At 38.5% G+C, this 15,019-nt stretch overlaps 1 protein-coding gene across 1 annotated transcript in view; it reads left to right on the top strand.

Moving 5' to 3' along the window:
• xkr6b (XK, Kell blood group complex subunit-related family, member 6b) overlaps nucleotides 1-15,019 on the top strand; it is a 168,922-nt gene extending 153,903 nt beyond the window's left edge. Inside the window, exon 3 of the mRNA XM_062044668.1 lies at nucleotides 9,808-15,019. Within this exon, the coding sequence (XP_061900652.1) occupies nucleotides 9,808-10,778 (971 nt within the window). The 3' untranslated portion in view covers nucleotides 10,779-15,019. The remainder of the gene's footprint in view (nucleotides 1-9,807) is intronic.

The following is a 15,019-nucleotide window of genomic DNA, read 5'->3' on the forward strand; positions in this document are numbered from 1 at the left end:
TTTATTACCGGATTTTACTTTTTAATAATAGTACCTCTGCTGGCGAAAGATAGCGACATAGTGACTAAAGTGCATCACAGATCATTTCCGCTTGACATGAGGCGGGTTGTGAAGCAGAGTTACGCCACACTTCAGGTACGCTACACTGCCACATGTCCATTATCATTTGTTAATGAGCTAGGGTAAACTACAAGTGCTAAATTTGTGACAGGCTTCCATGAATAAGTACATTTATGGAAAAATGTGCTCTTTTTTTAAAGGCCTACTGAAATGATTTTTTTTTATTTAAACGGGGATAGCAGATCTATTCTATGTGTCATACTTGATCATTTCGCGATATTGCCATATTTTTGCTGAAAGGATTTAGTATAGAACAACGACGATAAAGATTGCAACTTTTGGTATCTGATTAAAAAAAAAGGCTTGCCCCTACCGGAAGTAGCGTGACGTAGTCAGTTGAACATATATGCAAAGTTCCCTATTGTTTACAATGATGGCCGCATGAAGTGAGAGAGATTCGGACCGAGAAAGCGACAATTTCCCCATTAATTTGAGCGAGGATGAAAGATTTGTGGATGAGTAAAGTGCAAGTGAAGGACTAGTGGGGAGTTGAAGCTATTCAGATAGGGAAGATGCTGTGAGAGCCGGGGGTGACCTGATATTCAGCTGGGAATGACTACAACAGTAAATAAACACAAGACATATATATACTCTATTAGCCACAACACAACCAGGCTTATATTTAATATGCCACAAATTAATCCTGCATAAAAACACCTGCGTGTTTGTTACGCTAGCTCCTAGCTCCTCTGCTAGCTCCTAGCTCCATAGAACACGCCAATACAATTCAAACACCTGATCAACACACACAATCACTCAGCCCAAAAGACCGTTCACCTAACCCAAGGTTCATAAAGCTTATATATTTTAAAAAAGTTACGTACATACGCAAATAAAAGTTGCGCACATACGGTCAAGCGATCAAATGTTTAGAAGCCAAAGCTGCATACTCACAGTAGCACGTCTGCGTCTTTGTCATCCAAATCAAAGTAATCCTGGTAAGAGTCTGTGTTGTCCCAGTTCTCTACAGGCGTCTGTGTATAGAAGTCAAAAGTCCTCCTGGTTAGAGTCTCTGTTATCCGAGTTCTTCCATCTTGACTGCATCTTTCGGGAATGTAAACAAAGAAGCGCCGGCTGTGTACTGTTGTTGCTGACTACGTTCGAAAAATACGTCCATTTCGCACCGACAACTTTCTTCTTTGCTTGCTCAGCTTCCTTCTCCATAATGCAATGAACATGATTGGAACAGATTCACGAACACAGATGTCCAGAATACTGTGGAATTATGAAATGAAAACAGAGCTTTTTCGTATTGGCTTCAATGTGGAAGGCATACCCGTGTTCCCCGGTCTACGTCACGCGCATACGTCATCCTCAGAGGCGTTTCGAACCGGAAGTTTAGCGGAAAATTTAAAATGTCACTTTATAAGTTAACCCGGCCGTATTGGCATGTGTTATAATGTTAAGATTTCATCATTGATATATAAACTATCAGACTGCGTGGTCGGTAGTAGTGGGTTTCAGTAGGCCTTTAAGTTGGCGCTGCCTCAGTGCTCACAGATAGAGAATCGACACTCTCGCCAAAGAAAGAGCACTGTTGGCGTTGACGCACTTTTTGTGTCTTTTTACGCATAGAAATCAGAAAGGACACGCATTTCCGGAAGTCCGCGCGTCCTAGGGACGCAGATTTATTGTATTTTTTACCGACCCTGCTTTCTCGGGGTCAAAACACTGTTTGCGTGTTTTTTTTAAATCGATTATCGCTTTCCGCCGGTGTTTTGTTTATATTGCCGGGTCAAATTTCCATCCCCGTTTATTGCGTTTTCATTGGTCGACTTCAAAGTAATGAACTTTCCAGTACAATTTCTTAAATTTTGATTCGCCCAAAGTTTTATTAATGACAAATACTGCCTCAGTTTGCACTCGGACAACTTACCGCGAGGGGCTGTCAAAAGAAAGACTTCATGGTAAACACTAAGATGAGTGTAAAGTCAACCTTTTTAACTTCATCCTGTGCCATGTCTCCAGTAAATGACTTGTTTTAGTCTTTGTGAGTCCATGGAAACTTCACTTTTATCTCCCGCTGCATTGACATCGTTCGAGGATGGAGACAGGCTAGCTGTTAGCTTCAAGCTAACCAGCACCCGACCAGACTCTTCCACCCCAAAAACATACTTTGCAGGTCAACAAACGGGGAAAATATGTGCCTTTTGAAGTGTGAATGTGCGAGGAGAGTTCAAAAGGAGTCTCTTGGAGAAGTGGCTGACAAGTTCGCAAGTGACATCATCACCATCAATTGTTTACTGAAGCAGAGATGCTGACTGTGCGTTATGATAAATGCGCATGCGTCGCCAGGCTCTGCTTTTTATCCATAGACTTATCAGATTAAATTTTTTATTATCTGTAGCAGGGGTGTCAAAAGTGTGGCCCCGAGGCCATTTGCGGTTCGTAGCTAATGTTTTAAAGGCCCACGGCACATTCGAAAAATACTATTAAAACTAACAAAAGTGGAATAAAAAAAAGCTTACAGGTGAAATGTAATTTAGAAAAAGTTGCAATGTTGACTAATAAAACAAAGCTGTTTTTTTTTCTTTAAAACTGTCATTGCTCAAAACATAATATTGAATTAAAATCAATGTTATTATGAATTATAGGCTCCGATTACTTCACATCAAATATTCCACTTTGAAAAAACATTTGTGTGGAAGATTTTGCATATTTTGTGTGTTTGCCATAAAAAAAACATAGTTTTCTTTGAAAAAAAGGGCAGAAAACAAACAAACAACATAAAAAAAATAAAAAACTTAGAATTAATGGATAAATCTGAAGTTGATGTAGACCAGTGGTGTCAAACTCATTTTAGCTCAGGAGCCGCATGCAGGAAAATCTGTGCACACGCGGGCCGGACTATTAAAATCATGGCATTAAAACTAAAAATAAAGATAAATGATAAATGGGTTATACTTGTATAGCGCTTTTCTACCTTCAAGGTACTCAAAGCGCTTTGACAGTATTTCCACATTCACCCATTCACACACTGATGGAGGGAGCTGCCATGCAAGGCGCTACCAGCACCCATCAGGAGCAAGGGTGAAGTGTCTTGCCCAAGGACACAACGGACGTGACTAGGATGGTAGAAGGTGGGGATTGAACCCCAGTAACCAGCAACCCTCCGATTGCTGGCACGGCCACTCTACCAACTTCGCCACGCCGTCCCCACGCCAAGATAACTTTTAATTGTTTTATTTGTCTTATTTTTGGCCATAAATAGAACAAACACATTTTGAAAATATTACAATAAAAATATAGAAAAAATACAGACAACTGTAAAGTTTAGACCCATGAAGGAAAGAAGAAAGTGAATGAATGTTTATAACTGAACACATTTACATATGCATAAAAATGTGTTTTCTTCTGTATTATTTCTTTAATGAATTTAGTAACGTTTATGACAACCTTTTTCCAAAACATAATATAGAATGTGAGATATAACAGGATAATGCAGACATTTATCATTTTCTTTCAAAACGGTTACAAAAAAGTGGGACCCCAAAAATTTACTGTGGGACCCCATTTTTATGACTTGATAGGGCCCCTTGAACCCCATTTTGAAAATTCCTAGCGCCAACACTGATGGAGTATTGGTGCGTGCAAAACAGCAGCAGGCGGCTGTGGCCTGTGGGCCGGTTCTAATACTAAACAAATATCATCCCGGGGGCCATAGGTAATTCATTCAAGGACTTTGACACCTCTGTGTTAAGGTAACAGGATTGAGTGAAAACCCTAATCAAAGTAAATGTTAACTTATTTCTTTTAAAGTCAATAATATTAGGACTAACAGAAATAGGTAAAGAATATAATATTTCTGAAGGATTCAAAAGATATGTCATGGTAAAGTATAACTTTAGAAAGCGGGGAAAGGCAACAAATGGTAATTGTCTACTCTTTTAAAGCGTATTTACTAAATATGCAATCAGACCCGTGCACGGTAAAAACTGTTGCCTAGATCTAACTCAATAAAAATAAGGCAACATTTTCCAAGCAATTTTTGTTAGTTTAGTCAACTAATTGGTATTTTGAGTAAGTAGAACATAATAATATGCATTTCGATTAATGCAAAAAGATTAAGTTGCGTTTACACGAAAAGCCAACAAATTGAGTAAAATCAATGTAAAAAAACATCAGCATATTAAACACACAAGACTTAATTAAAGTAAGTAACATTTAAATGAAAAAATAATTTGTGTACTCAATTTTATTAATTTTGACCAACTTACCCTTTCTTTGTTTTGAAAATGGAAACTGCTTAAAATAATTACTTAGAATAATAATAAAAAAAATCAAGACATATCAAATTCCAACCTTTATTAAATCATTATCATATAAAAACAGTGGCAATGAGCTGGACAGTATGAACAGTCAACATCCATATTTAGTGCATAGAATGCATGACCTCAACTTTTTAAAGTGCTGTATAGAACACCTTCACAGTAGTTTTCTTTTTTTAACCGTATACATATTATTAAAACATTTTCACAAGCCATATCCAAACCGTGTCAATAAGCTGGAGAGTATTAACAGTCAAGAACATCAGTATACGGTATAACTCGGTTGGTAGAGCGGCCGTGCCAGCAACTTGAGGGTTGCAGGTTCGATCCCCGCTTCTGCCATCCTAGTCACTGCCGTTGTGTCCTTGGGCAAGACACATTACCCACCTGCTCCCAGTGCCACCCACACTGGTTTAAAATGTAACTTAGGTATTGGGTTTCACAATGTAAAGCGCTTTGAGTCACTCGAGAAAAAGCGCTTTATAAATGTAATTCGCTTCACTTATTTAGTGCATAAAAGAATGCATGACCTCAGCATCTCAAGTTTTACTTAGAACCTTCACAGTACAGTTTCTTGCTAAAACAATTTAACATTAAGATTATCTGTACTTCTGTAACAATTCACAAGCAGAACACCTTCACCATAGTGTCTTTCAGTGTGTATATTTTGAAACATTTTAACTTAAACAACTCACAGATCCCTCTTTCTGACCAGCTGGAGCTTTACAGTGGGGCAATTTAGTGTGTATAAAACATTAAAAAACTTAATTTACACACCAGAAACGATGACCTGGAGATTTGTATAAAACCTGAACAGGACAACATTCGGAAGAATTCCACTCAATGAACAATGTATAATGATTTTAAGCAGACACAAGAAAATAGCTGTTCAAAAGTGCAAGCTGACAGTCATGGCTCACTGCCTAAGCTAGAAGCTTGTTTTTGAGAGTCATGAATTTGGGGGTTGGTTTTGGGCGCAGTGTGTCGAGTCCCACAAAAAGTCTTTGAAACACCTCAAATGTTTTGGAAAGTTTGGATGGATACTCAAGATTAAGTGCATACGTCAACCCCAGAAGTAGGCAGCATGCTTTGGCTAGGTTTCCAAGATGAGTAAGGACTGGTACTCCCTCAATGATGATTCCTACTGCATTTGGCTCACGACAGATGTAGATGCTCATATTCCTCATTTCCAGGTCCTCATGAACAGTGGTCTCTACAGTTCCCTTTGAGATACAAAAACAGTAATTTAAAAAAACAAACATCTAATTTTATATTTAATATAAGTTGTGTGATTTAATCCAGATAATGATTACTTTTGTGAAGACCATTTTGAAAACTTTTGAATTCTAATTTGAGATCTTGTACATTAAACTTGGTACAATAGATGCATTTCCAGCCACATGCTTTTTATTGGCATTTTTAATTTGCATATAAAAAACCTGAGTAGAACCACCAGAAATTAAAACAAACAAACAAACAGTAATATGTTATATATATATATAGAGAGAGAGAGAGAGAGAGAGAGAGAGAGAGAGAGAGAGAGAGAGAGAGAGAGAGAGAGAGAGAGAGAGAGAGAGAGAGAGAGAGAGAGAGAGAGAGAGAGAGAGAGAGAGAGAGAGAGAGAGAGAGAGAGAGAGAGAGAGAGAGAGAGAGAGAGAGAGAGAGAAAATGTTTTAATGCTTGTTTAAGGGGAGCATTTTTTGTTTGCATTGTTTTTTTTAGGGCAAACAGAAACACAAGACAGAAAGGCATCACTCTGTGGTGCTATGCTAATTGGCTATCCTGGGGCTCCTGCCAACTAGCTGCATGCTCGACCTCCACCTGACAACTGCTGGTTCAGTCAGTTCACATAAGTAAACCAAATTTAAGCTTGTACATCAGACTGATCCAAACCTGCTTTTAAACAATACTTACACAGTAGTCAGAGATTAGCTCCTGTCCACTCTCTCCCGTGTACTCTATGAGGCATCTCAGAGTCACATCTCTCTTCATCACTGCAGAGGCACTTGGGTCCTTGAGTTAATAGAAGAATAATAAATAAATGAATTTTGTTGGCAATCTTACTCCAAATCTGTGATATCGTTCTTAGAGCATGATTACAGATTCAGTTGTAAACTTTTAAACCACTTTTAACCCACCTGTATCAGTTCCATCAACAAGTTCTTGATGCGCTGACCAGTCACTCCACGTTTTGCACTGAAGAGCTCCAGGAGTTTTGTAGTGTACCTGTCCAGCTGGGACATAAATGTTGATTCCAGTGGAACAGCAGTGCACTTTCGGAACTCTTCATTAATCTGTAAGACAGCAAATGTTGACCGTTACTGATATTAAGGGTTTTAGTATACATTTTCAGGCAAAAAGTGAGTCTAGTATGTCATGTCCAAGTCACAATGGTAACTTGGTCAGGAAAAATAGAATGATAAATCATTTACCTGGAATGGTTCGAAGAGGGCAGGCCATCTTTCCTTAAATTCTGCCACCCCAGAAGGAGACTTGGCAACCACTTCCTGTCTTCTCCAACTGTATACGTTCTGGCCATCATATCATTGATGCTCCTGGCACAGTCCTTTTACACAGAGGGCAGGTGAATGAAGGACTTACTTGAGGTGAGTTGAGGAATTTGACTTCTGGGTGGTATCTTGACAGATTAGAGCGAAGGGAACTCCAGCATTTAAAAGAGCATGGGCAACCTATATGAATGCAAGGGAAGGCATGGCTGTGTCCAAAGGTACCATAGTGCAGTCTGTAATGCTTTAAAAAATCACTCTTGGTTGGCACAACAGTGCTGCACAATTTACAGGGCCATCCCATCTGTCATTGTAGAGAGAGAGAAAAAAAAAGACAAGTTATGGTTCATGTCTAACGTCTTGGATATATAAGCCTGATGAGAGCCCTTTATATATGTTTTTTTTACACCCTAATATACTCAATTGCAGTGTTTCCTCTGAATTTTTTTGTAGCCGCTGTGGTCTAAATTGGTAACCTAGCAACAGTAGGGTGGTCCGGGGGCATGCCCCCATGGAAGAACATTTTGAAAAATGACCCTTTAAATCAGGGGTCCCCAAACTTTTTGACTCGGGGGCCGTATTGGGTTAAAAAAAATTGGCAGGGGGCCAGGCTGTGTATATATATATATATATATATATATATATATATATATATATATATATATACATATATATATATATATTATATATATATATATATATATATATATATATATATATATATATATATATATATATATATATATGTATATATATATATATATATATATATATATATATATATATATATATATATATGTATATATATATATATGTATATATATATATATATATATGTATATATATATATATGTATATATATATATATGTATATATATATGTATATATATATATATGTGTATGTATATATATGTGTATGTATATATATATATATGTATATATATACATATATATATGTATATATATATATATGTATATATATATATATATGTATATATATATATATATATATATATATATATATATATATATATATATATATGTATATATATATGTATATATATATATATATATATATATATATATATATATATATATATATATATATATATATATATATATACATTGTCTTTATAATTCGTTTTGTCATTTAACATCAATTAACATTGATGTTCATCAGCATTTAACATTGTCACGTTATCGATGGGAAAATTCATTTTTAGACAATATGATTTGCCTGAGCGGCTAGGAGACACCAAGAGTAACAAGTGGTAGAAAATGGATTAGAAAGGAAAGATTAAAAAAAAAAAAAAAAAAATTAAAAAAATTTGTGGGACGGATTTTGGATGCTGGGGGGCCGGATCCGGCCCGCGGGCCGTAGTTTGGGGACCCCTGCTTTAAATAGTGACTACTGGTGAGATTTTGGGGGGGGAAATGTTGAGATTGAGACTTACACAATGAGTGTTATTCTTACAAGAGTAGCGTTTTGCCTAAGAGTGTGCATGGACAGCAGGTCTGAGGGGAGCTATCTAGCTAGCTGCTAGCAACTTTTAATGCAAGCTAGTGAAGCAGCTTTAATGTGGCTGCTTATAAACTGAAGAATAAAATATTAAACTACCACGCAAATAAAACGCTAATTATAAACTGCACAGCTATAACAATGTTTGGTTGAAGTTAATGAGCTGTTGGAGGTAAGAGCAAATTCGAAATGGCGGTCGGCGGGAAAAGTAGCAAACTAAATATAACGTTGAGCCATGCTTTTGAAAATGTATACATTTCAATCCTGGCAAATACTGACTTTTAACAATATAAATTGTTACTTACATGAGTGATGAGTCCGGTAAAGTGTTTTCCTCGGGCTCCGTGAAGAGACGTGTCTGGGCTTGTTCTTCCACAGCTGCATGCAGGTGGGCAGGTCCTGACGTTTTAGGTCTGATATAAACCTTTGAACTGAGTTTTGCTAAATCAATTTATGTTGGAAGTCCAATAAAATTAATTTTATCACATAAAACATTAAGTTACGAAAATATTCACACTTTTTACTTATAGATAACTCAAAAACTATAAAAATAAAAATAAATTGATTTATTGGAATAAATATACTTTTAAAAATAAAGTAAAATGGACAATACCACTGAAATAGTTTTTACAGTGTGTGTGGGACAGTGTGTTTAACAAAAAACATGTTACATTTAGTTTATCATGCATTTATACATTTTATTCCCAGGGGACACAAATGCCATTGATTTGGTGGAATAGTCCAAACATGCATACACTTAAATGTGTACACAAAAATATATTTCATAATCCTTTCAGAGCCTAAATTATTGTAAATTAGTAACAAGCTAACTATTTGTGTATAGCAGGCCTGGGCAATTATTTTGATTCTGGGAGCCAAATTTAGAGAAAAAATGTGTCTGGGGGCCGGTATATCTATTTTTAGGAACATTAATACAAAACAAATGTCTGATTGAAAGCTAAAAACGTTATGAAAGACCGCCTTAAAAAACGGAATGGAATTTTAAATTTTTTTACTGAATGAGTCACCCAGAATGTACATGAAAATAAAGAATGTAGGATTTACAATATTAATAACTATGAACGATAAAACACTGAATATTGACAACATATGAACGTCACACCCCCTCTCGATCGATTTTACAATCAAGCGAAATGCAACAAAAATGCATCACATATGAACGCGAAGGGTAAAAAAAATGTTGCTAATTCCTATCACCAACACTGAAAGAGTGTTAGTACTTGGTACTGACGACATTGAAAAAAGCAGGTACTGATGTATTTATTTGCTATACAAGCTGCACACTGACTACTCTTGATGATGCTGAGACTGACTAGACTGCACACCCTCTTTTTATTCATTTCATCCATTCTATCTTCTCTACGTCTGTCAGGTTCTTCTGCCATGTCCTCCCTCCTGTCCCTGTCCTGGGTGCTATCGTCCTACCATAAGCTCCTGCGCGACTCCCGAGACGACAAGAAGAGCATGAGCTACCGCGGCGCTCTGGTGCACCTCTTCTGGCGCCTCTTCACCATCTCCTCCCGGGTGCTCTCCTTCGCCCTGTTCGCCTCGGTTTTCCACATCTACTTTGGCATTTTCGTGGTGCTCCACTGGTGCGCCATGGCTTTCTGGGTCATCCACGGCGGCACCGACTTCTGCATGTCCAAGTGGGAGGAGGTGCTGTTCAACATGGTGGTGGGCGTGGTCTACGTCTTCTGCTGGTTCAACGTGCGCGAGGGGCAGACGCGCTACCGCATGGTGGCCTACTACGCCGTGGTGCTGCTAGAGAACGCCCTCCTCAGCTCGCTGTGGTATGCGTACCGCGACCCGGCCACCACTGACGCCTACGCCTCCTATGCCCTCTGTAGCGTCTTCCTGTGCTTTGCCTCGGGTGTGGCCTGCATGGTCCTCTACTACGGGGTCCTGCACCCTATGGGCCCCCGCCTGAGGGTCTATGCCAGCTCCTGTTGTGCGGAACTGCTCTGGGGCCTCCCGTTACCCCCCGAAGCTGAGCCCATGGCCACCACGCCCGGCCCACGGGGCTCCCAGGCCACTCCAACACGGGGGCTGGCGGGGGAGTACACAGAGCCTGATGAAACCGCCACAGACACCTGCCTTCCTGTTTTCCAGGTGAGGTCCACGGAGCCCGTGGACTCATCCGGCAGGCCCATCCAACCGGAAGGCCCCCTCATAAAGATAGACATGCCCAGGAAGCGCTACCCAGCCTGGGATGCGCACTTTGTGGACCGACGCCTGCGCAGGACCATCAACGTGCTGCAGTACATCAGCCCAAACGCCGTGGGCATCAGGTACAGGGACGGCCCGCTTCTCTACGAACTCCTGCAGTATGAATCGGCGTTCTGAAAAAAAAAGAAAAAAAAAAAGGCTTTCTCATCCCTCTTACCATCCAAACACAGTCATGATGTATTTTTGGAGGAGAAAAAAACCACGCAAAGAGAAAAATAGTATGAACCCATGGGGCTGCGTGTGTAGATAACATGAATGTTTCATTATGAAATGCATTATTCTGTATTGTGAATACCTGTGAAGGGCATATTGTATGACGCCTAAAGGGAATGTTGGAGGAGGGTATCAAAAGGATGCAGGTTTTTTTTCCCCGCCCGCACATCCCAAACTTTACTGCCATTTTTTATGTAAATAACCCCAAATGTTGCAAATCGAGAGAGAGAGAGAGAAAGAGAAAGAGAGAGAGAGGTTTCCCTTCCTGTGAGCTCTCCTGGCTGTTCTATTTTGGTTCCAAAATCCTAAATGGTAATCACATCATGCGTGGAGGAGAAGAGAGACGCAAGCACACTGACCTTCAATCAGTTCCGCCTATTCATTAAAAAAAAAAAAAGGTTTTTAGCGCACACTGCCCTCTGGCGGAGGCAAGGCGCTATGGCATGCCTTACCCTCATGGCGGAGCCATGCGTAATAATGGCAGAACACAATGGAAGAAGCGTGGAATGTAACAGAAAGAGCACAAAAATAGGGTACGGTGGCCAGCACGTTCCAAACGCAGATTTGATCCAAAACCAAACACACTTACATACCCCCTATACCAGGGGTCAGCAACCCAAAGCGTTGAAAGAGCCATATTGGACCAAAAATACAAAAAACAAATATGTCTGGAGCCGGAAAAAATGTAATATCTTACATAAGTCTTATAATGAAGGCATCACATGATGTAAGTGTCTATATTAGCTATAATAGCCTACTATCAAAATGACTATGTGTCGCAGGCTGACGCAAATTTTCGTTGACAGAAATGTAGAAATGTAATATTTATTCTGCACATTTTTACATTAGAAACCATTAGTAAATCAGAGGCTACTCAGAAGGTGAGATAACTCCTGGAAAGGACTGGCTTTTAATGGCCAAAGGTGTAGACGTGGTCTGGAACAACATGGCACACAAACAACTATCTGAAATGTAGCCAATGTTACATACAGATAATGTGTCATGAGACATGCAAATATAAATGATATACAAAGAGGATAAAAGTAAAGGAAATTAAATTAAATTAAATACAGCTAGCCTAAATAGCCTGATTAGCACTCCAACAAGTCATTAACATCAACAAAGCTCACCTTTGTGCATTCACGCACAGTATAAAACTTTTGGTGGACAAAATGAGATGGAGTGGAAGATTTTACATGTAAACAAATTGTTGCGGCACAGTCCACATTATGGTGAGTTCAAGAACCACCGAAATTAGTAGGACAAAACGATGTCCACCAAATAGTCTCATCAGTATAGCATACACACAAACATATTAAACAGTGGGCTTTCTAACCATTGGGAAGGTTTGTGTCATGTTTGTCCTCAAACAAAAAACATACTAAAACAAAAAAATTATTTTTCCCCCCCATCCTTTTCCATTTTCAATACTTTTTAAAAAATGCTCCAGGGAGCCACTAGGGCAGCTCCAGAGCCGCGGGTTGCTGACCCCCGCCCTACACAGTGGTACCTCAACTTAAAAGCTGTCTCCCGGCTAATTGTTATGCTCTAAGTTGCAAGCAAAAATTTGAGTTACCAACATCCCCGCCATTAGTTGGCGTAGCAAATGCCGCAGCCCGGCAGGCACAAGACATAGATACAACATTAATTATACATACATGTCTTTTAAAATTGACTTTAAAACAACATTGCCAAATAGTTATATCGTTAATAGTATTTGTAAATTAAGACAACGTTGATGTCCAATGTTGGATCCTCGTTGTTGGTTGGGAAATGACAGAATTTCACTAGTCAAATCAACATCACAACCGGACATTGAACAAACATTGTTGTTTGAACGTTGTATTTGTGTTGTAGAATGACCAAGATTCAATGGTCAAACCAAAGTCAGAACCCAACATTGATTAAACGTCGTCAAAAAACACGTTGTTTCAACGTTATTTTCAAGTTGCTCAACGTCAGGACCTAATACAACAAGTTCTCAACGTTGTTTTAATGTCTTGGGTTCTTCTGGGAGTGAACCCTGTTAGATCTGACCAAAACATCCGCGGCTTACTAGCTAGATTTAGCTTATAGCTAGAGATCGACATAACTGAAAGTGAGCGTTAAGGACGGCGCTGAGAAGAAGAAGTGGGTGATGTTCATTAATTTAAAAAAAAATCGTCAAAAACATGACCCATTTTGGAGCTAGCTTGTCAAAGCATTTGGAGCGTATCATACCATATTGAAGCAGAGTGAGTCTAACGCCAGCCAAGAATGTTCGAATAATATCTAAACGGCAAATGTTTATCCATGAAAATGTGGAGAAGCTGTAAAGCGATATGTAGAAGTGCACTCTCTAAATGCTGTACATTATTTTTACAGTACTTTATAAAACTACCGTAGTTGTTCAGAGTACATTCTGTTGCATTGTTTTTAGACAATATTTCTTGCATGTTCAAATTGTGCTGTTTTGGCACCGACTAAATTGATTTCAATTCATTTCAATAGGAGATAAGAAATAAAGCTCGTAAATTGAGGTACTGCTGGGCATCAAATGCAACGAGAAAAATGGCACAAACATAAACAAATCATAAAAACAAGGGAGAAATGCTGCAAGTTCAGGACAAAACGGAACTTTGACAGACCTTCACTATGCTAATGTCAAACTGTGGTACATGGGCTCCATCTGGTGGTAAGCCAAATAATCATTTAATGCAATATTCAAACACAGTGTTACTGTTCAAACTGTGTGTAATGTTACAGTGGACAAAATATTAAATACACTTGTTAAATAAAACCTCTGCCTTTTTAATATAGAATATTTAGGCCTACTATAGTGCTTTATTTTAATGTTGGTCATTTAGGTTGGTACGTTGAAGTTTATTTCGAACATCTATACAGGTGCAATATGATACATTTTACATATTTACATTTTTCTTTACATGTATGAAAAGGAGTAGGAAAAAGCAAAGCTTAATTAATCCTACCCTGTTTCCACTTCATAGCAATTACTAACCCATATGTATGGTATTTTGAGAGCCACGTGTTTTCTGAGGTGGTACTTGGTGAAACAAGTTTGAGAACCACTGTTCTGGAGGGTTCTCAAACAGACACTGTAAGGGCAAATATTGTTGAAACAAGCGAATAATAACGCAAATATAAAACATATTTCAGATAACGGTACACGTTATAATTGGTAAACCAACAACACCCATTGAGCTAGACAGCGCCAGCATTGATCAGTTCCAATAACATTGAATCCACTTGGGATTTTATCAATGTTTTAAATGTTCCCTGTAACCTTACCCATACACAAACAGTGCAGGAATTCAACTAACATTGGGAAACCAATACAGTGTGGATGTTTTACTCGTTTTTGTCACACAGACATTAAAGTAGACACTAGCAAAACACATACTGAGTTCATTTTTAAATGACTTTACTCTTTTAATTATAACTAGTAATTTTAACCTACTAATAATTAATTATTAGCTCATATTTTTAAAGACGTGCATCCCTTTTGTTACGTGAAGTTGCAGCATTTCTCTCATGCAGTTGTTTGGGGGTATTTTGGGAACATTTGTGTGTTGGGAGCGATTAGACGTTGCCGTGTGTTTACCGTGGTACACATACTGTAAACACGTTCCAAAGCTGTCTTATTTTTAACAATCAAATCCTCCACCATTCCCTTCTCAACCCTAAAGAGTGTTTTTGTTTTGATATTAACAATGGATTAGTTCTAGTATTTCTTGTTATTATATGACATTATTTTGGTGCACAACTGTAAAAAAAAATGCAATGATCCTGTGCCATTTATTCTAGCTAAAAAACCGCTGGCTTTTAAAAGTCAACAGTGTCATTTTAGAACCATTCATTGAAATCTATTACTGTCAAGTACAGGCAGAAATGCACCCGGGCTCTGAACAGTGGTTGTCTGCTTCACTATGTGGCCGCACGTGCCTAAAAACATCGTACTGTAATAAGGCAGATGCCATCTAAAAGTTTGGGTTCTAGGCGAGAGGGCTCATTTTTTTTGCCAGGGATGGAAAAGAACAGGAGGGAGAGACTGTGCTAAAGGATCATTATTTTGCAGACCAATAATAGGTGTTCATTATTGTGGATTGTACCTTAAGGCACCCGAAGCTAACACCATTGGCTCTCTG

This window comes from Entelurus aequoreus, linkage group LG04 (assembly GCF_033978785.1).
Source record: "Entelurus aequoreus isolate RoL-2023_Sb linkage group LG04, RoL_Eaeq_v1.1, whole genome shotgun sequence".
NCBI classification, from domain to species: Eukaryota; Metazoa; Chordata; class Actinopteri; order Syngnathiformes; family Syngnathidae; genus Entelurus; species Entelurus aequoreus.